Genomic DNA, 22,873 nt, shown 5'->3' on the forward strand with positions numbered 1-22,873 from the left:
CTATATATGTAGTATTGACTATGCTCGTTGCCTCAACATGCAGTGTCTTTCAAAGGTACTTGAAATGGGTAGATTTAATGCAAAGTGATCGTATACATTGAAATGTAAGTTGCCTAAAACTGCCAGCAGGGGGAGACAAAAAACACCTTAGTAGAAGCATCATCCCTTGGGAAGGAGCATTAGGGAGACAAGCCACTATACTGACCCTGACACTACCCAGAGAAAGAGAGAGGGGAGAGCTCTCGGGGTCCCAGAGAAAGGAAGCTGAAGGAAAGTGATGCTGAATGATCTGCTGCTGTAACACAGACATTCCCCAGGAGTGTGTGCTAATAAGAAAAAGGTTGGAATAAGAAGATAAGTCCTTAACGCAGAGGAATAAGTGTCCCAGCCCTGGGAGAGCACTGAGTAGCTGGGGCTGCTGCACTGATCCTCTGTGTAGCAGCAGCTGTCACTAGTGTGACCTGTGTAACTGACTGTCAGCTGCGTGGTCAACTCCTGTGTGGTCAACTTTCTCTCACCTTCACTGGGAAGATCTGCTGTTCCAATCTGGGCAAGACTCATGGTCTGTGACTTCATGGCAGCTTGGACTACACACTCCTAGGACCTTGCGTTACCTCTAGGACAGAGCAATGGAAGTTGTGGATGAGACAGAGGCTTTACAACGCTTCTTTGAAGGTAAGAATCATGGATAAACCTGGGGTGGTGTCCTGACAATGGTGGGCTTATTGCATGTACCCATTTATATTCACTCTGTTGATCATTGTAAAGAATTGTTTATTTTATGTTACATGTTGTTTGTCTTTACATCATTGTATGAAACTTGCCATTGGCTCAGATTTCCATAGGTCAGGTTAAGAAGACCACTATAAGGTCAAGATCAGCACCCATATAATAACACAGTGCCCCCTCTCACAGATGCCCATTACTAGTACATTGGCTGGGGGAGGGGGCTTATAGGAACTCAGGTCAGTGAAAAGCTGATGCTATTTTTGTTCTGTATAAATCGGTGTCGCTTTGACCAGTGGTTCTAAGGAATGCAAGGAATTACTCGCTTTATATGGTTTCCTTTGGAAACTAAGAGGTTAAGAAAAACTTTTTTTATGATGTTAAAAATGAAAAGAAAAAAAAAAAAAAGCTTAATATAACTATACAATTTTAAGATTATGTATTCTAATTTTGTATGATCGCCTGCTCCTCTGGTCTGGTAACATATTGTAGTATATATCTCACATTCTGCAATATGTTACCATCAGTATTATGTCTTTCTGCCGTAACCCACCATGTGGCTCTGAAAGATATATAAGGATATCCGAGAGTATTTGTAGCTGGCCCAGGAAAAATTTATTTATTTTTGTATTTTTACTACATTAGGTATTATTTTTATTATTAATTATGATTACATATATACTGATCATAGTAAAAAAAATATATATTTTTTTCACAATTATGGCATGTTCAGTTTATTTCGAATGTATTGTCGAGGAAGTAGTTAAAATCCCAAAATATCAACATAATCAAATTAGAATAAAAATTTATTTTCTCAGCAGAAATGTCACAAAATCTCACCTTTGTTTTTCCACTGAAGTAGATAAAGGATTAACACTTACTGCACCGAAGTTCTGTGTTTTACTGCATATAACTGCCGGAAAATGTAACTTTTATATATATGTGTGTGTGTGTGTGTGTGTGTTGCACATTACATCAGTATAAAAGTAGTTAACTGTCAGTGATATCTTTATATAAATATGTAACTAAATTTTTCTATTTCTTTTTTAAATTTTTTTGTGCCTGTATGTGTATAGTAGCTGTGCGGCTGTGTAAGTCATCCTATACAGCTAAAAAGTACAACATTACGTAAAAATGAATTAACAATGAATTTAATGTCATTATTTTTGTAGAAAACAAAAAAAGGCTACTTTGAAATACTACAAAGTGTGCGTAAAGAACACACAACATTTCCAAAATGAAATCACTCTCTAAAAATAATACTTCCCACTCTTCTCTATAAAGAACAGAAAAAATAATTCTTGTACATAAAATATGAACACGTAATCTATATAATACTGATGAGTGTATATTAAAAATATGGCATTTTCCTGAAGGAAAAAAAAAAAAATTGTATAACATTTTGCATTTGTGGTTATAAATACCAGCACATAAATCGCTAATTTAGTGTGAATGTAATGTAGAAAATCCAGAGATTAGGATTTTGTTAATGGAACAATGAATATATTCATGAGTTTTACAACCACAATTGAAAGAGGTTTCAAAAATTGTTTATTATTTAGAACAAATGATGTAGTGATGTATCTATACAAAATATGTACATATTGTTTAAACTGGGGGAAAAAATCAAGAAAGACTTTCAGGTGTATACATTTTGAAAATATATTTATTTTCTCTTGATTCGCACGTGTGCTGTAAATTGTTTAGATACAATGAAAACCTGCTGCTCAGCGGCTATACAAAGCTAAATAGTCTAAAAGTAATGTATGATAAAATTGTGAAGTTATTTTGTGTCATTTTAGCACATATTTGTGTTACCTTTTTTCATTTGTAAATATTTTTTTCATTCTTACATGTAATGCTTTTTACATAGAACCATTTTCTATTCAGGACTCTGTTGCCTGCTACACAGATCACGTGATTTCTTGCGGCTATCGGTTGAAAAGCAGATTGTGCCTAAATTACACGTTATTGTACGGTGCCGCCATGCAGGCGTTAACACTAATTGTGTTGATTCAAAATGGGGCTCTGTCTAGATAGTGTCTTTTATTTGATTCTGAATTGATGTAAAGATCATCAATGATTTAATCAGTTGTTGAGCAGAGTGCACCAATATAAGGGATATATTGTATTTCTATTACAGTGTTATATTTATATTTATGGATCGTCTGATTTTGGGACAGTATAGTTTTAAGTAATGTGTATAGTTAGGACAAGGTAAAATAAAAGCAGTAGCAATTAGTTTTTAGCAAAAATATAGCCCACAACTTGTATAGACTTTTTAAAGAGCCACCCTTCTGGTTCGTGAAAGTTAACTCGTTTAACAAATTTACCTAGGGCAGTGGTTCCCAAACTGTGTGCCGTGGTAATGTGGGGTGCCTTGGGGCACTTGCATGGGGTGCCGCAGGTTGGGGGTTCCAGACAATATCAAATTATTAATGGTCCATGTGATAGGTGAAATCAGAACTGGGGGCTGCAAATCATTAATATGAGGACAAACAGAATCCAAACCATGTTTACCACCACATAACCGAACCTAAGGATGACAAAAAGGCACAATTTACTTCGTTTATTAATGTTTGCAGGCTTTCTCAATAAAAAAACTTTTAGCCTAGGGGTGTCATGAAAAAAAATGCTGATATACTAGGGTGATTCAAAAAACTTTGGGAAACATTGACCTAAGGATTATGTTTCAGGTAAGATCTGTGCTTTCTTCATGCCATCCCGGGAGAATAATGCTATTCACAAACAAACTCTTTAGATATTTCAGGATCAATTTAAGCACAACAGGACAAGCAAATTTGTTAACAATTTACATTGGTCAATTGCAAAATGTAACAACCAACCAATTCACTCATTTAGGGGGTTTCATGAAAGGCTTGGAGAGAGATAAAATTGTGAGAGGTAAAGTACCAAACAGTCAGCTATTAACTGATATTTTTCAAACTCAGCCTGGAAAGTGACAGGAGCAGATTGGTTGGTACTTTATCACTCACAATTTTATCTTTCATGAATATCCCCCTTAGTCCTTATATCATGAACAGAAAAAAAAGATTGGACGATTTTGATTGCTTTGTCACACACAAATGCCCGATAAGTTTTGATAAATAAGGAGCTTGTTCCAAAAAGATCATTTGTCGCCTATTATTAACACAACAGAATCTCTGTCCAGCATGATTGTTGTGATGATACATTTTTTATGAGCAATTCATGTTTTATGTGGGTGTATCTTAAATGTGTGAGAATAACATAGCTGATGATGTAATGTTGTGCTATACAAATGTATTTTATGTTTTGAATTATCCCAAATCACCTTGTTATTCATTAATTGATTGTTCTAATGACACCAAACTTCCTCAAGCAAAATGTTATTCAAATTCATGTTCCCCTTTCAAGTGGGATCCCACAATACACAATAGAACAGTTATGAAGTTGACATTCAGCAACCTGTCAACAGTCAAAATGTTGATACCATAATGCCACAATGTTAATATATGCATTTAGGGCTAGGCTACAATTAGGGTTGGGCTGCAATTAAGGTTACAGTTAGGGTAAGGCTGCAATTTGGGTCAGGGAAGGCTCAAGGTGTGGTGCCCCCCCCCCTCCCCAACAAGCCCACCCCATTCCCATAACACTTACCTTGTGTCCACTACCGCTGGCTGCTCTATATCAGCACAGCAGAGTACCGGTGTATGACACCCCAGGTTGGGATAGAACAGAGACTGCTGCTGCTCAGCTGCTGTGTGCTGGGATGGGGAGCCTGCTGCCACTGAGTAACGTCAGTCTCTGTTCTCTCCCTGCCTGGTGTGCATCTGTGCTGCTAGATAGTGGCCAGTGGCAGTGGGAAGTAGAGGAATGTCCCCCAACCCCTCCCGCTGTCCTTCTCTTGGATCTACCACTAATTACAGTTAGGGTTAGGCTGCAGTTAGGGTTAGAATTAATGTAAGGCTGAAATTACGGTTAGGGTTAGGCTGCATTTAGGGTTAGAATTAATGTAAGGCTGAAATTATGGTTAGGGTTAGGCTGCATTTAGGGTTAAAATTAGTGCAAGGCTGAAATTAAGGTTAGAGATTGGCTGCAATTGGGTTAGGCTGCAATTAGAGTTAAGGTTAGGCTGTAATTAGGGTTAGGGATAGGCTGCAATTAGGTTTAGGCCGCAATTAGGGTTAGGGTTAGGCTGCAGTTAGGGATAGGCTGCAATTAGGGTTAGAGCTAGGCTGCAATTAGGGTTAGGGTTAGAGCTAGGCTGCAGTTAGGGATAGGCTGCAGTTAGAGTTAGGCTGCAGTTAGGGTTAGAGTTAGGGTTAGGCTGCAGTTAATGTTAGGCTGCAAGTAGGGTTAGGGATAGGCTGCAATTAGGGTTAGAGTTAAGGTTAGGCTGCAGTCAGGGTTATGCTGCAGTAAGAGTTAAGGTTAAGCTGCAGTTAGGTTTAGGGTTAGGCTGCATTTAGGATTAGAGTTAAGGTTAGTCTGCAGTTAGGTTTATGGATAGGCTGCAATTAGGGTTATAGTTAGGGTTAGGCTGCAGTTAGGGTTAGGCTGCAGTTAGGTGTAGGGATAGGCTGCAATTAGGATTAGTATTAGGGATTAGGCTGCAGTTAGGGTTAGGGACGGGTTGCAGTTAGGGTTAAGGATAGGCTGCAGTTAGGGTTACATTTAGAGTTAGTCTGCAGTTAAGGTTAGAGATAGGCTACAGTTAGGGTTAGGATTAGAGTTAGGGTTAGGCTGCAGTTAGGGTTACAGTTAGGGTTAGGCTGCAGTTAGGGTTAGGGATAAGCTGCAATTAGGGTTAGGCTGCAATTTGAGTTAAGGTTAGGCTGCAATTAGGGTTAGGAGTAGGCTGCAATTAGATTTAGGCTTTAATTAGAGTTAACTTTAGGCTGCAATTAGGGTTAGGCTGCAGTTAGGGATACGCTGCACTAGGGTTAGAGCTAGGCTGCAATTAGGGTTAGAGTTAGGCTGCAGTAAGGGTTAGGGATAGTCTGCAATTAGGGTTAGAGTTATGGTTAGGCTGCAGTTAGGGTTAGGGATAGGCTGCAATTAGGGTTACAGTTAGGGTTAGGCTGCAGTCAAGGTTATGCTGCAGTAAGGGTTAGAGTTAGGGTTATGCTGCAGTTAGGGTTAGGGATAGGCTGCAATTAGGGTTAGAACTAGGGTTAGGCTGCAGTTAGGGTTAGGGATAGGCTGCAGTTAGGGTTACAGTTAGGGTTAGGCTGCAGTTAGGGTTAGGCTGCAGTTAGGGTTACAGTTAGGGTTAGGCTGCAGTTAGGGTTACAGTTAGAGTTAGGCTGCAGTTAGGGTTAGGGTGCAGTTAGGATTAAAGTTAGAGTTAGGCTGCAGTTAGGGTTAGGGTGCAGTTAGGATTACAGTTAGGGTTAGGCTGCAGTTAGGGTTACATTTAGAGTTAGGCTGCAGTTAGGGTTAGGATTAGGCTGCAGTTTGGGTTACAGTTAGGGTTAGGCTGCAATTAGGCTTAGGCTACAGTTATGGATAGGCTGCACTAGGGTTAGAGCTAGGCTGCAATTAGGGTTAGGGTTAGAGTTAGGCTGAAGTTAGGTATATATGGGAAAGATTTCTGGACTGTACAACCTGAATATATATATAATGGGAGGTGCTACCTGATGAGACTAGTTGCAGGCACAGAAATAGACAAATCTCAGGTGCACAACTCCAAATTATTAATAATACATAAAACCTCTAGTAATTGCAAAATTTTATTGCATTTATATATTATTAATAATTTGGAGTTGTGCACCTGAGATTTGTCTATTTCTGTGCCTGAAGTTAGGGATAGGCTGCAATTAGGGTTAGAGTTAGGCTGTAGTTAGGGTTAGGGATAGGCTGCAATTAGGGTTAGGGATAGGCTGCAATTAGGGTTAGAGTTAGGCTGTAGTTAGGGTTAGGGATAGGCTGCAATTAGGGTTAGGGATAGGCTGCAATTAGGGTTAGAGTTAGGCTGTAGTTAGGGTTAGGGATAGGCTGCAATTAGGGTTAGGGATAGGCTGCAATATCGTTACAGTTAGGGTTAGGCTGCAGTTAGGGTTATGCTGCAGTTTACGGTTAGAATTAGTGTTAGGCTGCAGTTAGAGTTATTGTTAGGCTGTAGTTAGGGTTAGTTTTAGAACAAAATGTTGGTGTTGACATTGTGACTGCTGACAAGTCATTGTTAACATTGTGGATGTCGACATGTCTTCTGTCCCCATTCTGAACACGTTAACATCCTGAATATGTTGCCAATCTCAATGTCGACATGTCTTTCCTCACCTAGTTCTACTGTATCACTACACTCTTGTTCCCTGCTGTTTATAGTACACCTAATGCGTGTGTGCATAGGCCTAAATCCTATACATAGGTGACAAAGTATGTACAATCTATTCTTATATCCATATACATACATATATATATATATATATATATATATATATATATATGAGATAGTGAAACACACTAGTGGTTAAACACACCTGTATACAGCAATATTTCTTATTATTTGTGGACATTATAGGAAATAATGTACCACCTATGTAAAAAGGATGTTCAAAATCATCATAGAGTTCCATGATCTCGGTTCAGCCTGTGTCCGTGATTATATGTTCCTGAAATCCCTTGCTGGCTTTTTCTCTCCTTATACTCTATATTAGAGTAGAATAGTACATTATTCCCTCCTCTCTCCTGTCTCATTACCTACTTCTGCTGCACACTAGCTACACTCTACACCTCCTCCTTGGGCTCTCTGCCCTGGACTCTATACTCCTTCCTTGTTTTTGTTTCTTCTGAGGAAAAAGACCCGTTATCTGCGCCCACGCTAATGCTGTAGGTACAAGTTTCAACTTAGGCTGACTATCTCCATTGCACCCCTTGCACCTGTACTGGGTTACCCTGTAATGTCTAATACCCTTTCACACCAAAATCCCGGGTCCAACTTGGGCTTTTTATCACTTTTCCAACCTGTGACACAGCTGCTCAGACCCTTTTGGATCTGGGTTATTCCCGTTGTCCCCTGAACCCATGTCACACTGAACCCATGTCACACTGAACCCATGTCACACTGAACCCGTGTCAGTCCTGCAAAACTTGTGTGTGTCATTAGAAATAGACGATTTTCAGGCTCACAAAGATGAGGTCATAAAAAGTGGTTAGTGACTGCACCACAAGCTCCAATCAGCTCTTTTTAGCTTGACTCGGGTCGGATAACCACCGAGTCGCACCGTTCACACCGCACCGTTACAGGGTCAGTTCCGGGTTCGACCCTGGTAGCGTCCAGGGTCGGTCTACCAAGACACACAACCCGAATTGACCCTTTCACACCGCGCCAGGACCCGGGTTGCCCCGGCATTAACCCGGGTTATAAGTTTGGTGTGAAAGGGATATTATTGTTTTGCCCTCTGTACGCCACTGCGGACCACTTGTGGCTCCCTATATAGTTTATTATTATTACTAATAACAATAATTCATACAATGGATGCCAGTCTGGTAGGATCGATCCTTTCCTGCGTTATATTTCACTTTTATAATGAAAGTGAAAGAATGTATTTTGATGAAAGATACACAACAAAGAAACTCTGCTCATACCCTTACTACGTTATTCAGACATATAGGAAGAAAATGGATAATGGAAACTCACATGAGCCTGTGTGGTTCTACAGTTTATAAATATCTATTGACTGCCCACTATGTTTTACTTTTACATTTATTATGGTCTTATTAACACTCTATATTCCTATAAGGTAAGGTGCACAGATTAAGTCCTATCTAGAACACTATTGGGCCTATTTATCACAATCCGCATCTCAGATGCAAATAGGATATGATAAATTCGCCCAAAATGGCCATGCGATATTTCAGTACATCACAAGGATGTATCAAATATCACGTGCAGGGACAGAGCTGGCGAGAAAGCTCTGTGCCTGCGTATCTCTCCCCCGCACTTCTCAGGGTATTTTTCAACAAAAATTCCCTGAGCGTGTGACAGAGCATGCGCCAACAGTCTCACGTGCGTCCGACATTGACACTGTGTGTACCTCTGAATCAGGCACCGAGAGAGCATAGAGCTGTTTCACTGGACAGCAGAGTCACACAGTTAGCTTGCGGTGACCATTAAGGGGCCTGTTCATCATGATACATGCGGAAACAATAGTTTCTGCATGTTGTACATATATGTAGGTGTAAACGCCATTTATCAATGTAGAATTGCAGTGGAAGCATACATGCCTACACTCCCAGAAGTCGCAGGAGGCTCCCGTTTGTTATCGGGTAACCGCACCCCCGGAAGTGTAGGTACTTCTCCCGCATCCCGCCCACTTCCTAGTGAAGTGGTCAGAATGGGGAGAAACTTACCTGCGGGAGTTTTACCGTGAGGGGGCGGGCCTAATGATGTGAATAGTCTGGCCCTGCCCCCATCACTACCCAACTGCTCTCTCTCCCCGGGCTTCTCCCGGGGAGGGCAGATGTAGGCAAGTATGAGTGGAAGTCACGGAAATTACCTACATACAGTAAAGACGCGATGTGCCTCACTTGCCCCATACACTACTATGTGAGCATAGTAATGAAACTATTCCCCAGGCTTATTTCTTATAGGAAGTGGTGATAGGCAGTGTGACTGCATTGTACATTACTTGCTGTGATAGGCAGTGAGTTAGATAGGCAGTGAGTTAGGTCTAGAAGTGGGAGCTGCAAAGGACCTCTGACGTCACACCCACGTGACCAGTGACCAAAGAGGGAGGGGCAAGGATCAGAACGGGGGGCCAAAGGTGTCCCCTCGCGGGCTTGCTTCGCTCGCCACGCTTCCAGCACCGTGGCTCGCTGCGCTCCCACAAAATTGTGTTCCCCCTCTATGCCCATGTGGATGGTAACACTGGATCAGTCCGGCCCCTCTGCAGCGGTCTTGTGGTTGCAACGTCAGAGAGGTCCTTTCTCCACATAGGATCTAGCAGCAACCCACTCGGTAAGTGCTAGTCTATAAACTATAGACATGACAGTTAAGTAGGGTGATATTTTTTATTCACCCTACAGATTCAATTAGCCACAAGCTTTTTACAGCAGCAAAGTAGAAAAGCTAAATATTATCCTTAGGGGCCTATTAATTAAATAATATTTGCGGCATATCCCCATAAACATTAGTTTTTGGCGAATACCCGCAAATATTAAGGATCCCCAAATGTATGAAAGAGGAACCGCTGCAGATATTCCATTTCCAACAGCAGCCGTAGCCCCAATATGTTTCCATGGGGGCAGCAAAGCTGTGGCATTTACCAGATGCTGTTGGCCGCTGTAGCCTAACGGCTATACTACGCCAAATTTATTGGGAGAGGGTTACCGGAATCCTCCCCAGCAATGACCGGTGCACATATGTTATCAGCGGACTGCGCATGAACAGTAGCTTGCCGGAGGTTCCGAAGTAGTAATGTCGTGGCCGCTAATGAGATAACTTCACTACTAACACATTGCAGGGAAGGGCTGCTTTGCACTTGCGTTCAAGGGCGTGAATAGTGACGATAAGAAATTTCATTTACCTGATAATTTATAAATATGCCCCTTAGTATTTAACATACCAATAGGAAAGGGGAAAATGATTACTATGACAGTCTAGTCCAGTGATTCCCAACCTCGGTCCTCAAGGCACACTAACAGTCCTGGTTTTAGTAATATCCATGCTTGAGCACAGATGGTTAAATCAAAATAACTGAGGTACTAATTAAGTCACCTGTTCTCAGATATGGCTATCCTTAAAACCAGGACTGTTAGTGTGCCTTGAGGACCGTGGTTGGGAACCCCTGGTCTAGTCTTACAATAACTGTACACTCACACTGCATGTCAGACCTTGCAGCAGAAAGCAGCTCGGACGAGGATAGCAGGAGATATTCACACAGATACCCCAGGGAAATGCATTGAGAATGCTAGGCAAAACACCTATGCATTTAGCATCATTCTGTGTGTACTCTATCCTTTTTTTCCCTGTACTGTCTTGGTGGAACATGTGAATGTCACTTGCAAGTTAATAGTGATCAGTGTACTCCTTTTTAAACTGTCATCAGTGACAGCCCTAAAAGTCTTATTGAAAGTACAAGACAAGCAGGCGCACAGAGCTTTTCAGTGTGCACTACTGCGCTTGTGTCTTTCCAGCACATTAGTAGGGCATGCCCACGTCTATGTTTTTAGGCCTGCCCCCAGAAAATCAGTGTATGTCTGCATTAGCAGGATTGCAGGTCCAACAGATTGAGACAACGCAGTACCTATCGAGACAGCTGGACAGAACCCTAAATCAGGACTGCCCACTTAATCCCTTATTGAATATTATTTAAATAATGTCTGCCTATAAAACAAAATCTGATTTTTGTTATTGGGCACATAGCATATACAGTATGTGCCTAGCTCACACATGGCAAGTAGTGCCACCTATCCCCCAGCCCAGCTCCAGAATCCATCCCCTCTCATAAGTGTACATTGGTGATCCTACAAGAGCATGGTCCTCCATTATTGCACTTATCTGTATGAGTGGACCATGCTCTTTCTCATAAGTATTAATAATCCTTACTTATCCCACACTTGCCGGTTAATAAGACGTTGCCTAGATTCAGGTACAGTTTGGAGGTATAGTTGAGAACCCCTTTTAATGCCCAGGCATGTTCAATTTGATGTAGACATGCCCCCTTTTGGCTGTCTCCCAATTTCTCATATTAGGACGTATGCTTATCCTCTGTGCACCCACTCTCCTCTACTGTGGTTTGGGTGTACTTACCTTCTCTCCCAGAATTACCAGGCACTCCTGCATTTCGGGGAGATCTTCCGCACTACTGGGAAAGTGGACAAACTTCACAGATCCTGGGTGGCCTGAAGGTTTGGTGACGTCATTCACAGTTGAGCGTGTGCCCCACAAGGAGTTCTGTTCTATTTCCTTTTTTTGCCTCAAATACACTTTGTTACTCCAGGGAGCACCTCTGGTCTCCCCTTTTTATTCTTATACTCATTTGAGTTACAATATGTTATTCTGTCTCCTGTGCAATTGACACTCACAATCTCCCCTTCCCTTTTATGTAAATGCAACAAGTCGCAAAGTGAGGGGCTGCAATGATGCCATACACAACACCTCAAACCTCTCTCTGCCACCTAGCTTCCAGGAGGATTTAACAGCAGGCATGTATGGGGTAAGCACTCCCACAGGCAAGGAATACCCTTGTGTACTAGGTACATTCTATATTCCACAGCCTTTCCAGGAAACTTAAATTGTACCTCATACCTATGTGTCCATAAACCTCCAATATGTATATACTGAATATTAGATAATCAAAGTATCAGGATCCCCTGTAGCATATAATTATTATTATAATTATTATTATCCTTTGTTTCTATGGCCCCACAAGGGTTCCGCAGCACCTTACAAAGTACATAAACATTTGAGCAGAACAAGAGAACAATGACTTACAGCACAAGACAATACAGGACAAATAAGTAGTACAGTGTCAGAAGTCAAGGGTTAGGTGCTGAAGGTAATAGTAAGAAAAGGAAAAGCACATGAGGGAAGAGGGCCCTGCATGTGAGCACTTACTTTCTGAAGGGTAGGGGTAGATAGACCAGGGTGACACAGATGGGATAGACAGTGAGCATGGGACAGAGTGTTAGGATGAGAGCTGGAAGGCTTTGATGAGGAAGTGGGTATTTAGAGCCCGTATGAAGTTTTCAGGGAGGTGGAGAACCTGACAGGGAGAGGTAGAGAATTCCAGAGGTAGGGAGCAGTACGTGCAAAATGTTGGAGGCGGTCATTGGAAGAAGTAATCAGTTGGCAGGAGAGACAGCATTCATTAGCGGAGCAAAGAGGATGGACGGGAGTGTGAAGGGAGATAAGGTCAGAGATGTAACTGGGAGAGGAATTGGAGAGGCGAGAAGCTTGAATTGGGTACTGAAAGGGAAAGAGAGCCGGTGTAGTGCTTGTAGGAGAGGGGAGACAGATGTAGTACGATTGGAGAAGAAGATGAGCCGGCAGCAGCATTGAGGCCAGATTGGAGAAGTTAATGTAAAGCTGATTTGGGAAGCAGTGAAATGGGCCTGTTTCTGCAAGTATTAGGTATCTATTGGCCCATTTATCAATAAATATTTTTTGGCTTATTCCCCCAAAACGCCCATTTTTTGGGGGTAACAGCAAATATTTAGTACCACTCCCATGTGGAGGAGGAACCGCAGCAGATGTCTCAGATCCCTCCATTCCCAATTGCAGCCACAGCTCCGATAGGTTTCTATTGGGGATGCGATGCTGCCAGATTTACCATAAACCTCCAAACATGAAAACTGGCATATTACATGTGGGTGGTGGACTGTGTTAGTGTCATTCATTTTTGTCGCACTTTTTTCATTGTATCTTTATTGACAAGTAACTGAGGAGGAAAATAATTGTGCAGGGAGTAAAGCCTGTATATTGTGCAGTTGCAGAATTGTATGGACTTAGTTGGTCATACTACATTTCCTTTCTGGTTACAAATATTCTAATATAGTAACATAACATTTAAATTTACATTGCGTTTCTAATTTGTTAGCAAATTTCTAGCATCATAAAATTCCGTTGCTGGCGCTGATAATTGGTAACCACAGCTGTATTGTGCTGTTTTACAGTAATTTTCCTCCTACGCGTTTCGTCATTTACTACTTCGTTAGGGGTATTGCGTTGATCTCATTACAACTTCATTTTATTTGGTTCTTGGTGCATTAATCAGTAGTCAGGTGTGCTAAAATTTTCCTTATTAAATATATAGCAGTATACAAAAAACAAATGCAATTTATTATTACTATTAGCAATAACTACTTACATTATTATAGACTAAGTAACACAAACGTGCTCCCTTAATATCATTGAACAGCAATCAATTCATAAACCGGTATTCATCCTATAGACATATTTTTATCATAATATGTATTCAAAATAGTATAGGGCATTTCTTAAAGAAAGTATCCACCGATTACTTTACACATGGATGTTAGTCATGTATGTGCTATTTTATTGTGGTGCTTAGTAATAATAATAATAATAATACTACTACAGGGGCCATTTTCTTTAGAAAGAAAATGCAATTTATTATTAAGGAGAATAGAATATACATACAACTTTTCATACGTATTGTGTGGGTGTCTTTTTCCAATTAATACAAAAATATATTTATATTAAAAAATACTTAACTGAATTGTATACATTATATATATATATATATATATATATATATATATATATGCACAATCATTATACTTGTTTTTGTTTATATTCATATTTAACAACCTCTGTAGTTTTGCCAAGTTTGTTGTTCCTCAGATATTTTAGTATACCTCCCAACTCTCCTGTGAGTCAGGGATGACTGTCCATAGGGAGCTGGTACCACACACAGTGCTGGCAGGTGCACCCAATGCATGCAGCGATTCAAGGGTGTTTTAGTAGGATGGGGGGGAGGTTATGGACTACCTAGCCCTACAGAAGTACTAGCCACACCCACTGGGAGTATGACCAAGCCCACTATGACACTCTCAGTGTGCTCGACCACACCCTCTTGTCCCAATTAATTCATTGATAATGTTTGGAAGTACAATTTTAGAATAAAAGTCTCCTTAGTCAGTATAATTGTAAAGATGGAGTGTTGGGAGCTCGGTGGGACTGAATATAATGTGATGTTTTAAAGGGGGGTGATCAGGAGAACCAAACTGCAATCACGGACATTGCAGCTTTTCATTGGTTCTTCTGCTCACACCCATGTTCTGTAGCCATGTGAAAGAGATGAAGAAAGATGTTCAACATACTTGCCTACTGCTGTTCTGGAGAATCCCAAATTGGGCTCCCTAAATAGTAACCCATCCACCTGGTTTCACCCATTTTTGCCGAAAAATGTCCAGTCCAGGGGCTCAATGGCGTGATTTGCAGTGATTGCCTGATTGTGACTCCATCCCCCCCAATTTCGTGAGCAGCTGCAAGCTGGACGCCTCTCTTATGGGCCTTCTTTAAAAGACAATCCTTGCCCTTAAAAAAACCTCACCCTTTTAAATCCCACAGTAAAAATTTTAGAAAATCCATTTTGGCAATCACACGTCACAATTCACATTACAATTTCCCCTACAACTTAACTCTTAAATCACTGACAAGTTGTATTTATAATAAATATGCTTGGATGGATTAAAGAATAAATTAGATTGAGGCAGCATGTTGGTGTCGGAATGGGATTGAATTGCATCTCGACGCCTATCATGAATCCCTAGCCGGCATTCTGCCATCAGGATTGTGACTGGTGGCCACATAACTACATACCGTTGGGGTCATCGATGCTATGTATATTGGACGGCAACAAACATGATCAATATTTAGTAGTACAAATACCGGCCATAACATTATACAACAAATTAGAACTGTGACTAGTTGTTGAATGTTTAGTAATACATACATACACAGGTGTTTGATCTACTGCTTGCGTTCTGATGTGCAGTGCTATAATTTTAGCATTGCCCTGATCAGCTCTCACTGCCCGCGCCTGTGCCTCTGAATCATGATTTGCCTGTTTATCTTAGGAACCTGAATGTTTTATTTACAAATGATAAGTAAGGACAGATAACAATGCAAAGAGAGAGAAACAATCAAAAGCATGTAGGAAAACACTTTAATACACAATATACACGTTACATTTTAAACCACAACTTTCGACCTACACATTTAAATAGTTTACTAATTATATTATTATTCATTTTTGCTGCATCCGTTCCTTACAAATCTCCCAGACTGTGGGGTCTATGTACTAGGTTTTGGAGAGAGATTAAGGACCTCATTCAGAGTCGGTCGTTGCGGCCGCACGGTCGTACGCCACCGATGTTCGCTATACTGCGCATGCGTAAAGTTCGCAATGCGCGTGCGCAAACTAGCCGCTACGATCAGAAATTTCTCTCTCCTTGAACACAGCCAGGTCGGTAGTTTGAGTGACAGAATGAGGCGTTTGTGGGTGGTAACAGGGGAAGGTGCTCGAAAACGGGGGAGTGGAGATCCGAACGCAGGCGTGCCTCATTATGCAAACGGCGTTTTATGGGAGTGCATACGGTTTATGGGAGTGCATAATTAACAAAGTAGCGTCATGGCACATGTGACATGGGAGGTTTTTACACTGACATGATTGTAGAGCTTAAGAGAGGTTATGGTCAACCTTAAGCTCTACGACCAGTTCCGATGGTTCCCGATGGTCTCGATTAATCCTTATATGCCCGGAGATGACGTGCAATGCGTACGAGAAGGGGGCGTATTTTTTTGAATTCCGACCGCTTCCTCCCCTTGGTCGGCCAGCTACCGATCCGAACTTAAGGACGCAACTTGCGAGGGAATCATTTGAATATCCGTCCCCTTTTCCCGTACGACCGTGCGGCCGCTTCGACCGACTCTGAATGAGGTCCTAAGTACCAACCAATCAGCTCTTATCTGTCATTTTTCAAATAGTCTGTAAACTGGCAGTTAGGAGCTGATTGGTTGGTACTTTATCTAAGTCCACTTCACTTTCTCTCCACAGCTTAGTACATAGACCCCTATATATCCTTCATGATGGTGCAACACCTTGATGGCCATATGCTAGCCATTGTGCATTTTTCATACACTAATGCGTGTCTTCTTAACAGATCTTCAAATTGTATGTTAAAAAGGAAAATAAATTGTAAAACCATTAAAAAGTTGCTCATTAAATGTTGCCATACATATATGAAAGTCTAACCTAGAGCCCAAGTTACTGACTTGGATCAGTAAATAACTGTTTATATGTTTACATGTAAATACCAGTTTTAGGAAACCTTTTCAGGTCAATGCATTATCATAGAGGTCTCTTTACTTAAAGCGCAAGCACTGTTGCCCATTTTGAGCTTCTACTACCAGCTGGGCAAGGTGAAAATAATTCACTCACCACTCCCAGGTCTGGCACTAAACCTGGGGCACATCCGCTGTCAGAAGCAGTATCCCCTCCCCCCTGACATCGCACCACACCCCCGCTGTTTACCTTAGCAGGTGTAGTGCTTGGCTGTGACATCATAGCCAAGAGCCAAACTACCAGCGTAACACTGACATGGAGGTGCAGTAGCCACCAGCTTCACTTGGAGGTGACTGCTTGTCCTTTATGTCAGTGGCTATGGCTCTGTATGGGGGCAACATGGGTGCATTAAAACACTGAAGGGGAGATAGAGAAGATGCCCAAATCAGCCAATCAGATATGGGCAACTATTCGGCTTTATATCTCGCGCCAAGGCATGATACATCTCCCTCCTAGATGTCTAAAGCTGGCCACACACTAGACCAACTTACATCCAACCAGCCAACTTGTTGATTGGTTGGAATGAAAATCTGGTAACGTATGGGAGTAACTGATGATCAGCAATTTGCTCCTAAATGCCAGAAAACAGATGAAAATGGTCGTCAGACAAGTTTGTTAAATGTTTGATCTAAACTGTTTGACCATTTTCCGGCGTTCGGGAGCAAATTGCTGATTGTCATTTGCTTTCATCCCTTACCAGGTTTTCATTCCAACCAATCAACTAGTTGGCTGGTTGGACAGATAATCTTTAGGTGTGTGGCCAGCTTTAAGCTTAGTACACACTAAGCAATGTGTGTACCCAGCGATGCAATGACCGGCGACCCCCCCACCGACGGCCCGACATATCGGGTGTCCGGTACACATTAGACGATTCGGTGCCTGACCGCCCGATATGTCGGCCCCTGCCTCATTCCGCTGCATGGGGTCATCAGCCGCATGGTATGGTCGGCCCTACATGCAGGCCAACCTGACGATGTGACTGGCGACCTCACGGAAGCGCGCATCGGACGATATAGAGCATACACACTACACGATTTTGAATGATATGTTGTTCTGATGCGTCGGAATTGGGCATATCGTTCCAAAGATCATGTAGTGTGTACGCACCTTAGCAGTATATTACTTTAGGCACCAGTGGCGGATGTTTCCAAGGAGCCGCAGGACTGCCTCCCCCCGGTAAAACACCCCACCCCCAGGGATTGCCTAGGCTAGCAGCAGTGGTAGTGACTTCTCATTGGAAGCACTCCCTGCTGATCACAGTCAGACAGGCAGTCCCAGGGGGAGGTGTTTTCTCCCTCTGGGACTGCCAGTCCGGACAGCGATAGCACTGCGATGGACATCGGAAGCCAATGGTTAGCAACCATTGATGTTTCCGATTTGATGGAATTACTTTTCCCTTCGAATACCGGAAATTTGATGGTTACCAGCCATTGGATGCAGCTTTCCGATGCCCATCCGATGGTTGGCTGTGGAGGAGGAGCGCACATCGCTGCTCTGCAGAGGGTGAGCAGCAGGAGAATAGATGCTGGGCGCATGCCTTATTTGACCTAAGCCCCACCTCCCGGTGACATCACCGGTCAATCACCGGGATGGCAAGGGAGGATAGGAATAATGAGCAGAAAGGTAAGGAAGCACCACTGTTAGGCACCTTGGACAATTGCCTAGGTTTGCCTAATGAAAGAACTAGGCCTGAGCAAGTTTTTCCCTGATTTATCACTTCGAAGCTAAAACTGACAGGTGGTTAGAAGATCATGCGCTGTGTCCTCCAGGTCAGGTGCTGTTAGAGCAGTACAGAAGCTGGCCAGCAGAGGTCTCGCCTGCAAAAGTACTTTTACTCCATTTAAATGTTTTTGGCCTGTGTTGGTTTTGATGGGAATTTTTTTATTCTACTTAAATACATTTGTATTTTTTTTTTTTTCTTTTACAATATATATGGGTTTATTTTGCTAACATTTAGTAACTTTTTATTTGCTGCCCAGTAGCTAGGAAAATAATACAGAAAACACAATCATTTATATTTTTAAAATATAAAACAGGCTATTGGATAAGCCCTGTCTTCCGAAATGATCTCATGCCCAGAAGGATTTTCTATAAATGGATATAACTATGACAAAACGTAATACTACCATTTCGGACCTCTGAGTCCGGGTGGTTTCACTAGCAAATATTGTAAACTATTGCATCATAACAGCTCCCCTTTTGGACCGTTACCAGTTAATAATTACACATATATTCCTCTCCCTATCCCTCCTTTAATGCTTCACATACCATCTTTATGACCAAACTTAAAAGGGACCTACAATTGATGGCCTCCTATAGACCAAATACTTTGCTGAATTTGGATATTGAAATTTTAGCAAAAATAATGGCCAACAGACTACCGTCAGTCCTCCCGGACCTCCTTATGCCCTACCAGTTAGGCTTTGTCAAGGGCCGACATTCGGTCAAAGGCATTAGTTCGGCCATAGTTGCTACGATAATTTTCTCTCGAGGTCCATCCTTTGATTCCCACAAGACTGTTGTTGCTATCATCTGGTCTTTCCTGTATGACATTCTTTAATGTTGAGCGTTTGACCAGGATTTTATTGGTCTAATCCGCTATATTGATAACTCACCACTTACAGCTTTTTTACTGAATGGCCTGCGGGAAGGTGATGTGACAATATATAGGGGCACTTGTCAAGGCTGTTCCTTGTCACCTCTTCTTTTAAACTTATCTTTGGACCCCTTCTCCATTTAATTTAGCAATCGCCTGCTATCCAGGGCATTCGGGTTGGACCATGGTAAAATTATGGCATTTGCTGGGGATGTTTTGCTCTCTCCTCTCCACGACATTTAGTGTCACTGCTACACGATTGTGGAGCAATATTCTGCATTAAATTAACCCAGGTTGTTGTTTTTTTTGTAAATTATTGTTTTTATTTTATTTTTTTCAAAATTTCCATTTACTATATGAAGAAAATTGCAAATCAAATATAAACGGAGAGTGGTAACTGGGAATATACATATAATGGATTGAATGCCAAGTATGTAAAGATGGTAAAGGCACAACAGACCGACCAAACAGCATGAATGGCTCCGAACAGGGTGACAGTTAAATAAAACCACATAATGAACTAATTAAGGGTAGTTTGCTTATCCAGGTAAGTTATGGGTCTCTCTTTCTGTGACTTATTTGTGCCAGCTAAACCACTTCATGATAGGAGAGGAATGGAAAATGGAATATGGGCTGTCTCACGTTTCCGTTGTGCTGGACTGTCGCAATAACAGGGTGGACAGGGTTCCTTTTCCACAACTGAGCAATAGCTGCTTTAGCTGCTACATGGATATGGCCAAGGACATATCTATGGTAAGAAAGATAGCAGCCGATTATCGCTGCATAAGTGCCAGTCCGGGGGTTAGGAGAGGGGAATGACTAAGGGCTACTGCCGGGTACACACTGAGCGATGTGTACGAAGGGTACACATTAGAACGATGTAATGAACGACGGAACCATCCCTCATTCCACCCTTCATTACCTGCAACATGGCCGCATGCGTTATCTTCTGGACGTGCAGCACGGCCGACCTCATGATGTCGCATGCGACTGCGGGAGCGCGCATATAGGCTGTACACACTGAGTGATGCGGCCAATATGATGTTCCGATTGGGCCAGAAACTACATATTGTGCAGTGTGTACCCAGCGTAAGGCTAAGGTTCGCTACTTCCTTTCAGAATGGGAGAAGAGCAGAGCAGCTCCATAATATGTGAAAAATATCACAGACTTGGCCACATCCTCACCAACAAAGTCTCAATGAGGAAGCCAGAATTAATGTAACCTGTGCGGACTCAGATGAACTCTGTCGGTCAATTTGATGTACATCTCTGTATGATTGATACCTTTCGACCGTATGAAGCAATTAATAGAAAGCCTTCTCCACTCATCATCTTCCATCTGCACATCCAAATCTTAGTCTCACGTAAGATGAATAGAAAGTTACTGGAGGAGATAGGGGGCGAAATGAGATAGTCCGGGTGGCTGATTATGTATTTCGCTCTGTATCACGTCATCCTTGACTGCATGATGAAAAATCGAGTCATCACGCCCACCGGCACAACAAGTTTCCATTGACATGCCCCCCACATGTGTCAATGGAAACTGGTTGTGCCGATGGGCGTGATGAAACTGGTTGTGCTGGTGGGCGTGATGACTCGATTGTGTCATCATGCAGTTATGGGTGACGTGATACAGAGCGAAATACATCATCAGCCACCCAGACTATCCCACTTCGCTCCAAGAGGCCCGGGAGTGCCACCCGATTGTCATGAGCCTGCTGGCACTTCCAGGAGAGTGGGAAAATATGCTGACGATTATTATAATTATAGTGAATAGTGTTAAAGCAGTTTATTTATTATCCTTTATATGCTGTTTACGTATTACACGTTACTCTACATATAATGTTGCTTCCACTTTCCAGTCTTGTTCTTTAACACTATAGTGCGATTTGTATCATATTTGATACATGAGTTACTGTAACTTTCTATGTTTTATTTTACAGGGTTAAAGTGAAAAATACTGGTAAAAGAAACAGTCACATAAAAACGTAATGGTACAATGTGTTTAGAACTTTATTATACTTGATAGAACCAAATTATAATTTTTTTTAAATTTTAAAAACTGCTGATTGTGTTCAGCTAATTAGATATTCTCTATAGCAGAGTATATTTAGCAATATGCGCAGCTGTAACATCTTTCTGCACATGAGAGCTTGAACAGTGTGAATTTCTGCATTCGCCTGACCTCTTGCCCTGGATCACACTCCACTGCCTGTAATACATATTGCTAGAACCTATGATGTTAATAGGTGCCAGCGGTGTGCTATGGAGGTTAGTCCACACAGCAAACAATTTAACCAGGGATTGGTTTATTAACTGCTAAAAAGCAGGTACAGAATAACACAGGTACATGATGCAGTATCTCCAAGTGCACCCAGGATCATATGGGGTTAATACCAGTGCTGTAGCATATACATTATATATATATATATATATATATATATATATTATATATATACAAAACAATGCACGGGCAGCACTCCTCCAAGTGAGCTACGAGCAAACAATAATGCAGGTGCCCTCCAGTACAGCCAGAAACAGATCAGGCAGACAAAGACAGGAATCAGCAGATCAACGGCACTCGTTGCAATAACAAAGACTCTGCAGGCAAGACTGATTACCAACGTTTTCAATACATTTATGTATTTTCGTAAAAAAAAAAATACAGCATGTATTGAAACACTGCTACTTCCTATATATATATATATATAATATACATATACAGTCAGGTGCATAAATATTGGGACATTGACAGAATTGTCATATTTTGTATTTTGGCCTCTATTCACCACCACAATGGCTTTGAAATGAAACAAGCAAGATGTGCTTTAACTGCAGACTTTCTGATTTAATTTGAGGGTAATTACATCCAAATCAGGTGAGCGGTGTAGGTATTACAACGGTTTCTATATGTGCCTCCCACTTTTTAAGGGGCCAAAAGTAATGGGACTATCAACTCAAAAGCTATTTCATGGACAGGTGTGGGCAATTCCCTCGTTATTTCATTATCAATTAAGCAGGTAAAAGGTCTGGAGTTGATTCTAGGTGTGACATTTGCATTTGGAATCAGTTGCTGTCGACTCTCAATAAGAGATCCAAAGAGCTGTCACTATCAGTGAAGCAAGCCATCAGTAGGCTGAAAAATCAAAACAAAACCATCAGAGAGATAGCAAAAACATTAGGTGTGGCCAAATCAACTGTTTGGAACCGTCTTAAAAAGAAAGAATGCACCGGAGAGCTCAGCAAAACCAAAAGACCCGGAAGACCACGGAAAACAACTGTGGTGGATGACAGAAGAATTATTTCCCTGGTGAAGAAAAACCCCTTCACAACAGTTGGCCAAATTAAGAACACTCTCCAGGAGGTAGGTGTATATGTGTGAAAGTCAACAATCAAGAGAAGACTTCACAAGAGTGAATATAGAGGGTTCACCACAAGATGTAAACCATTGGTGAGCCTCAAAAACAGGAAGACCAGATTAGAGTTTGCCAAACAACATCTAAAAAAGCCATTACAGTTCTGGAACAACATCCTATGGACAGATGAGACAAAGATCAACTTGTACCAGAGTGATGGGAAGAAAAGAGTATGGAGAAGGAAAGGAACTGCTCATGATCCAAAACATACCACCTCATCAGTGAAGCATGGTGGTGGTAGTGTCATGGCGTGGGAATGTATGGCTGCCAATGGAACTGGTTCCCTTGTATTTATTGATGATGTGACTGCTGACAAAAGCAGCAGAATGAATTCT

At 41.7% G+C, this 22,873-nt stretch overlaps 1 protein-coding gene across 3 annotated transcripts in view; it reads left to right on the forward strand.

Moving 5' to 3' along the window:
* Positions 1-261: 261 nt before the first annotated feature.
* The window catches only part of MYRF (myelin regulatory factor), a 188,506-nt gene continuing 165,894 nt past the window's right edge, over positions 262-22,873 (forward strand). For all 3 annotated transcript variants that reach the window (XM_088454533.1, XM_088454532.1, XM_088454535.1), the window contains exon 1: positions 262-675. In XM_088454533.1, coding sequence (XP_088310659.1) covers positions 630-675 — 46 coding nt within the window. In that variant the 5' untranslated portion in view covers positions 262-629. The remainder of the gene's footprint in view (positions 676-22,873) is intronic.

The sequence above is a fragment of the Taudactylus pleione genome, unplaced genomic scaffold (assembly GCF_031769625.1).
Source record: "Taudactylus pleione unplaced genomic scaffold, aTauple2 ptg000619l, whole genome shotgun sequence".
In the NCBI taxonomy this organism is placed as follows: domain Eukaryota; kingdom Metazoa; phylum Chordata; class Amphibia; order Anura; family Myobatrachidae; genus Taudactylus; species Taudactylus pleione.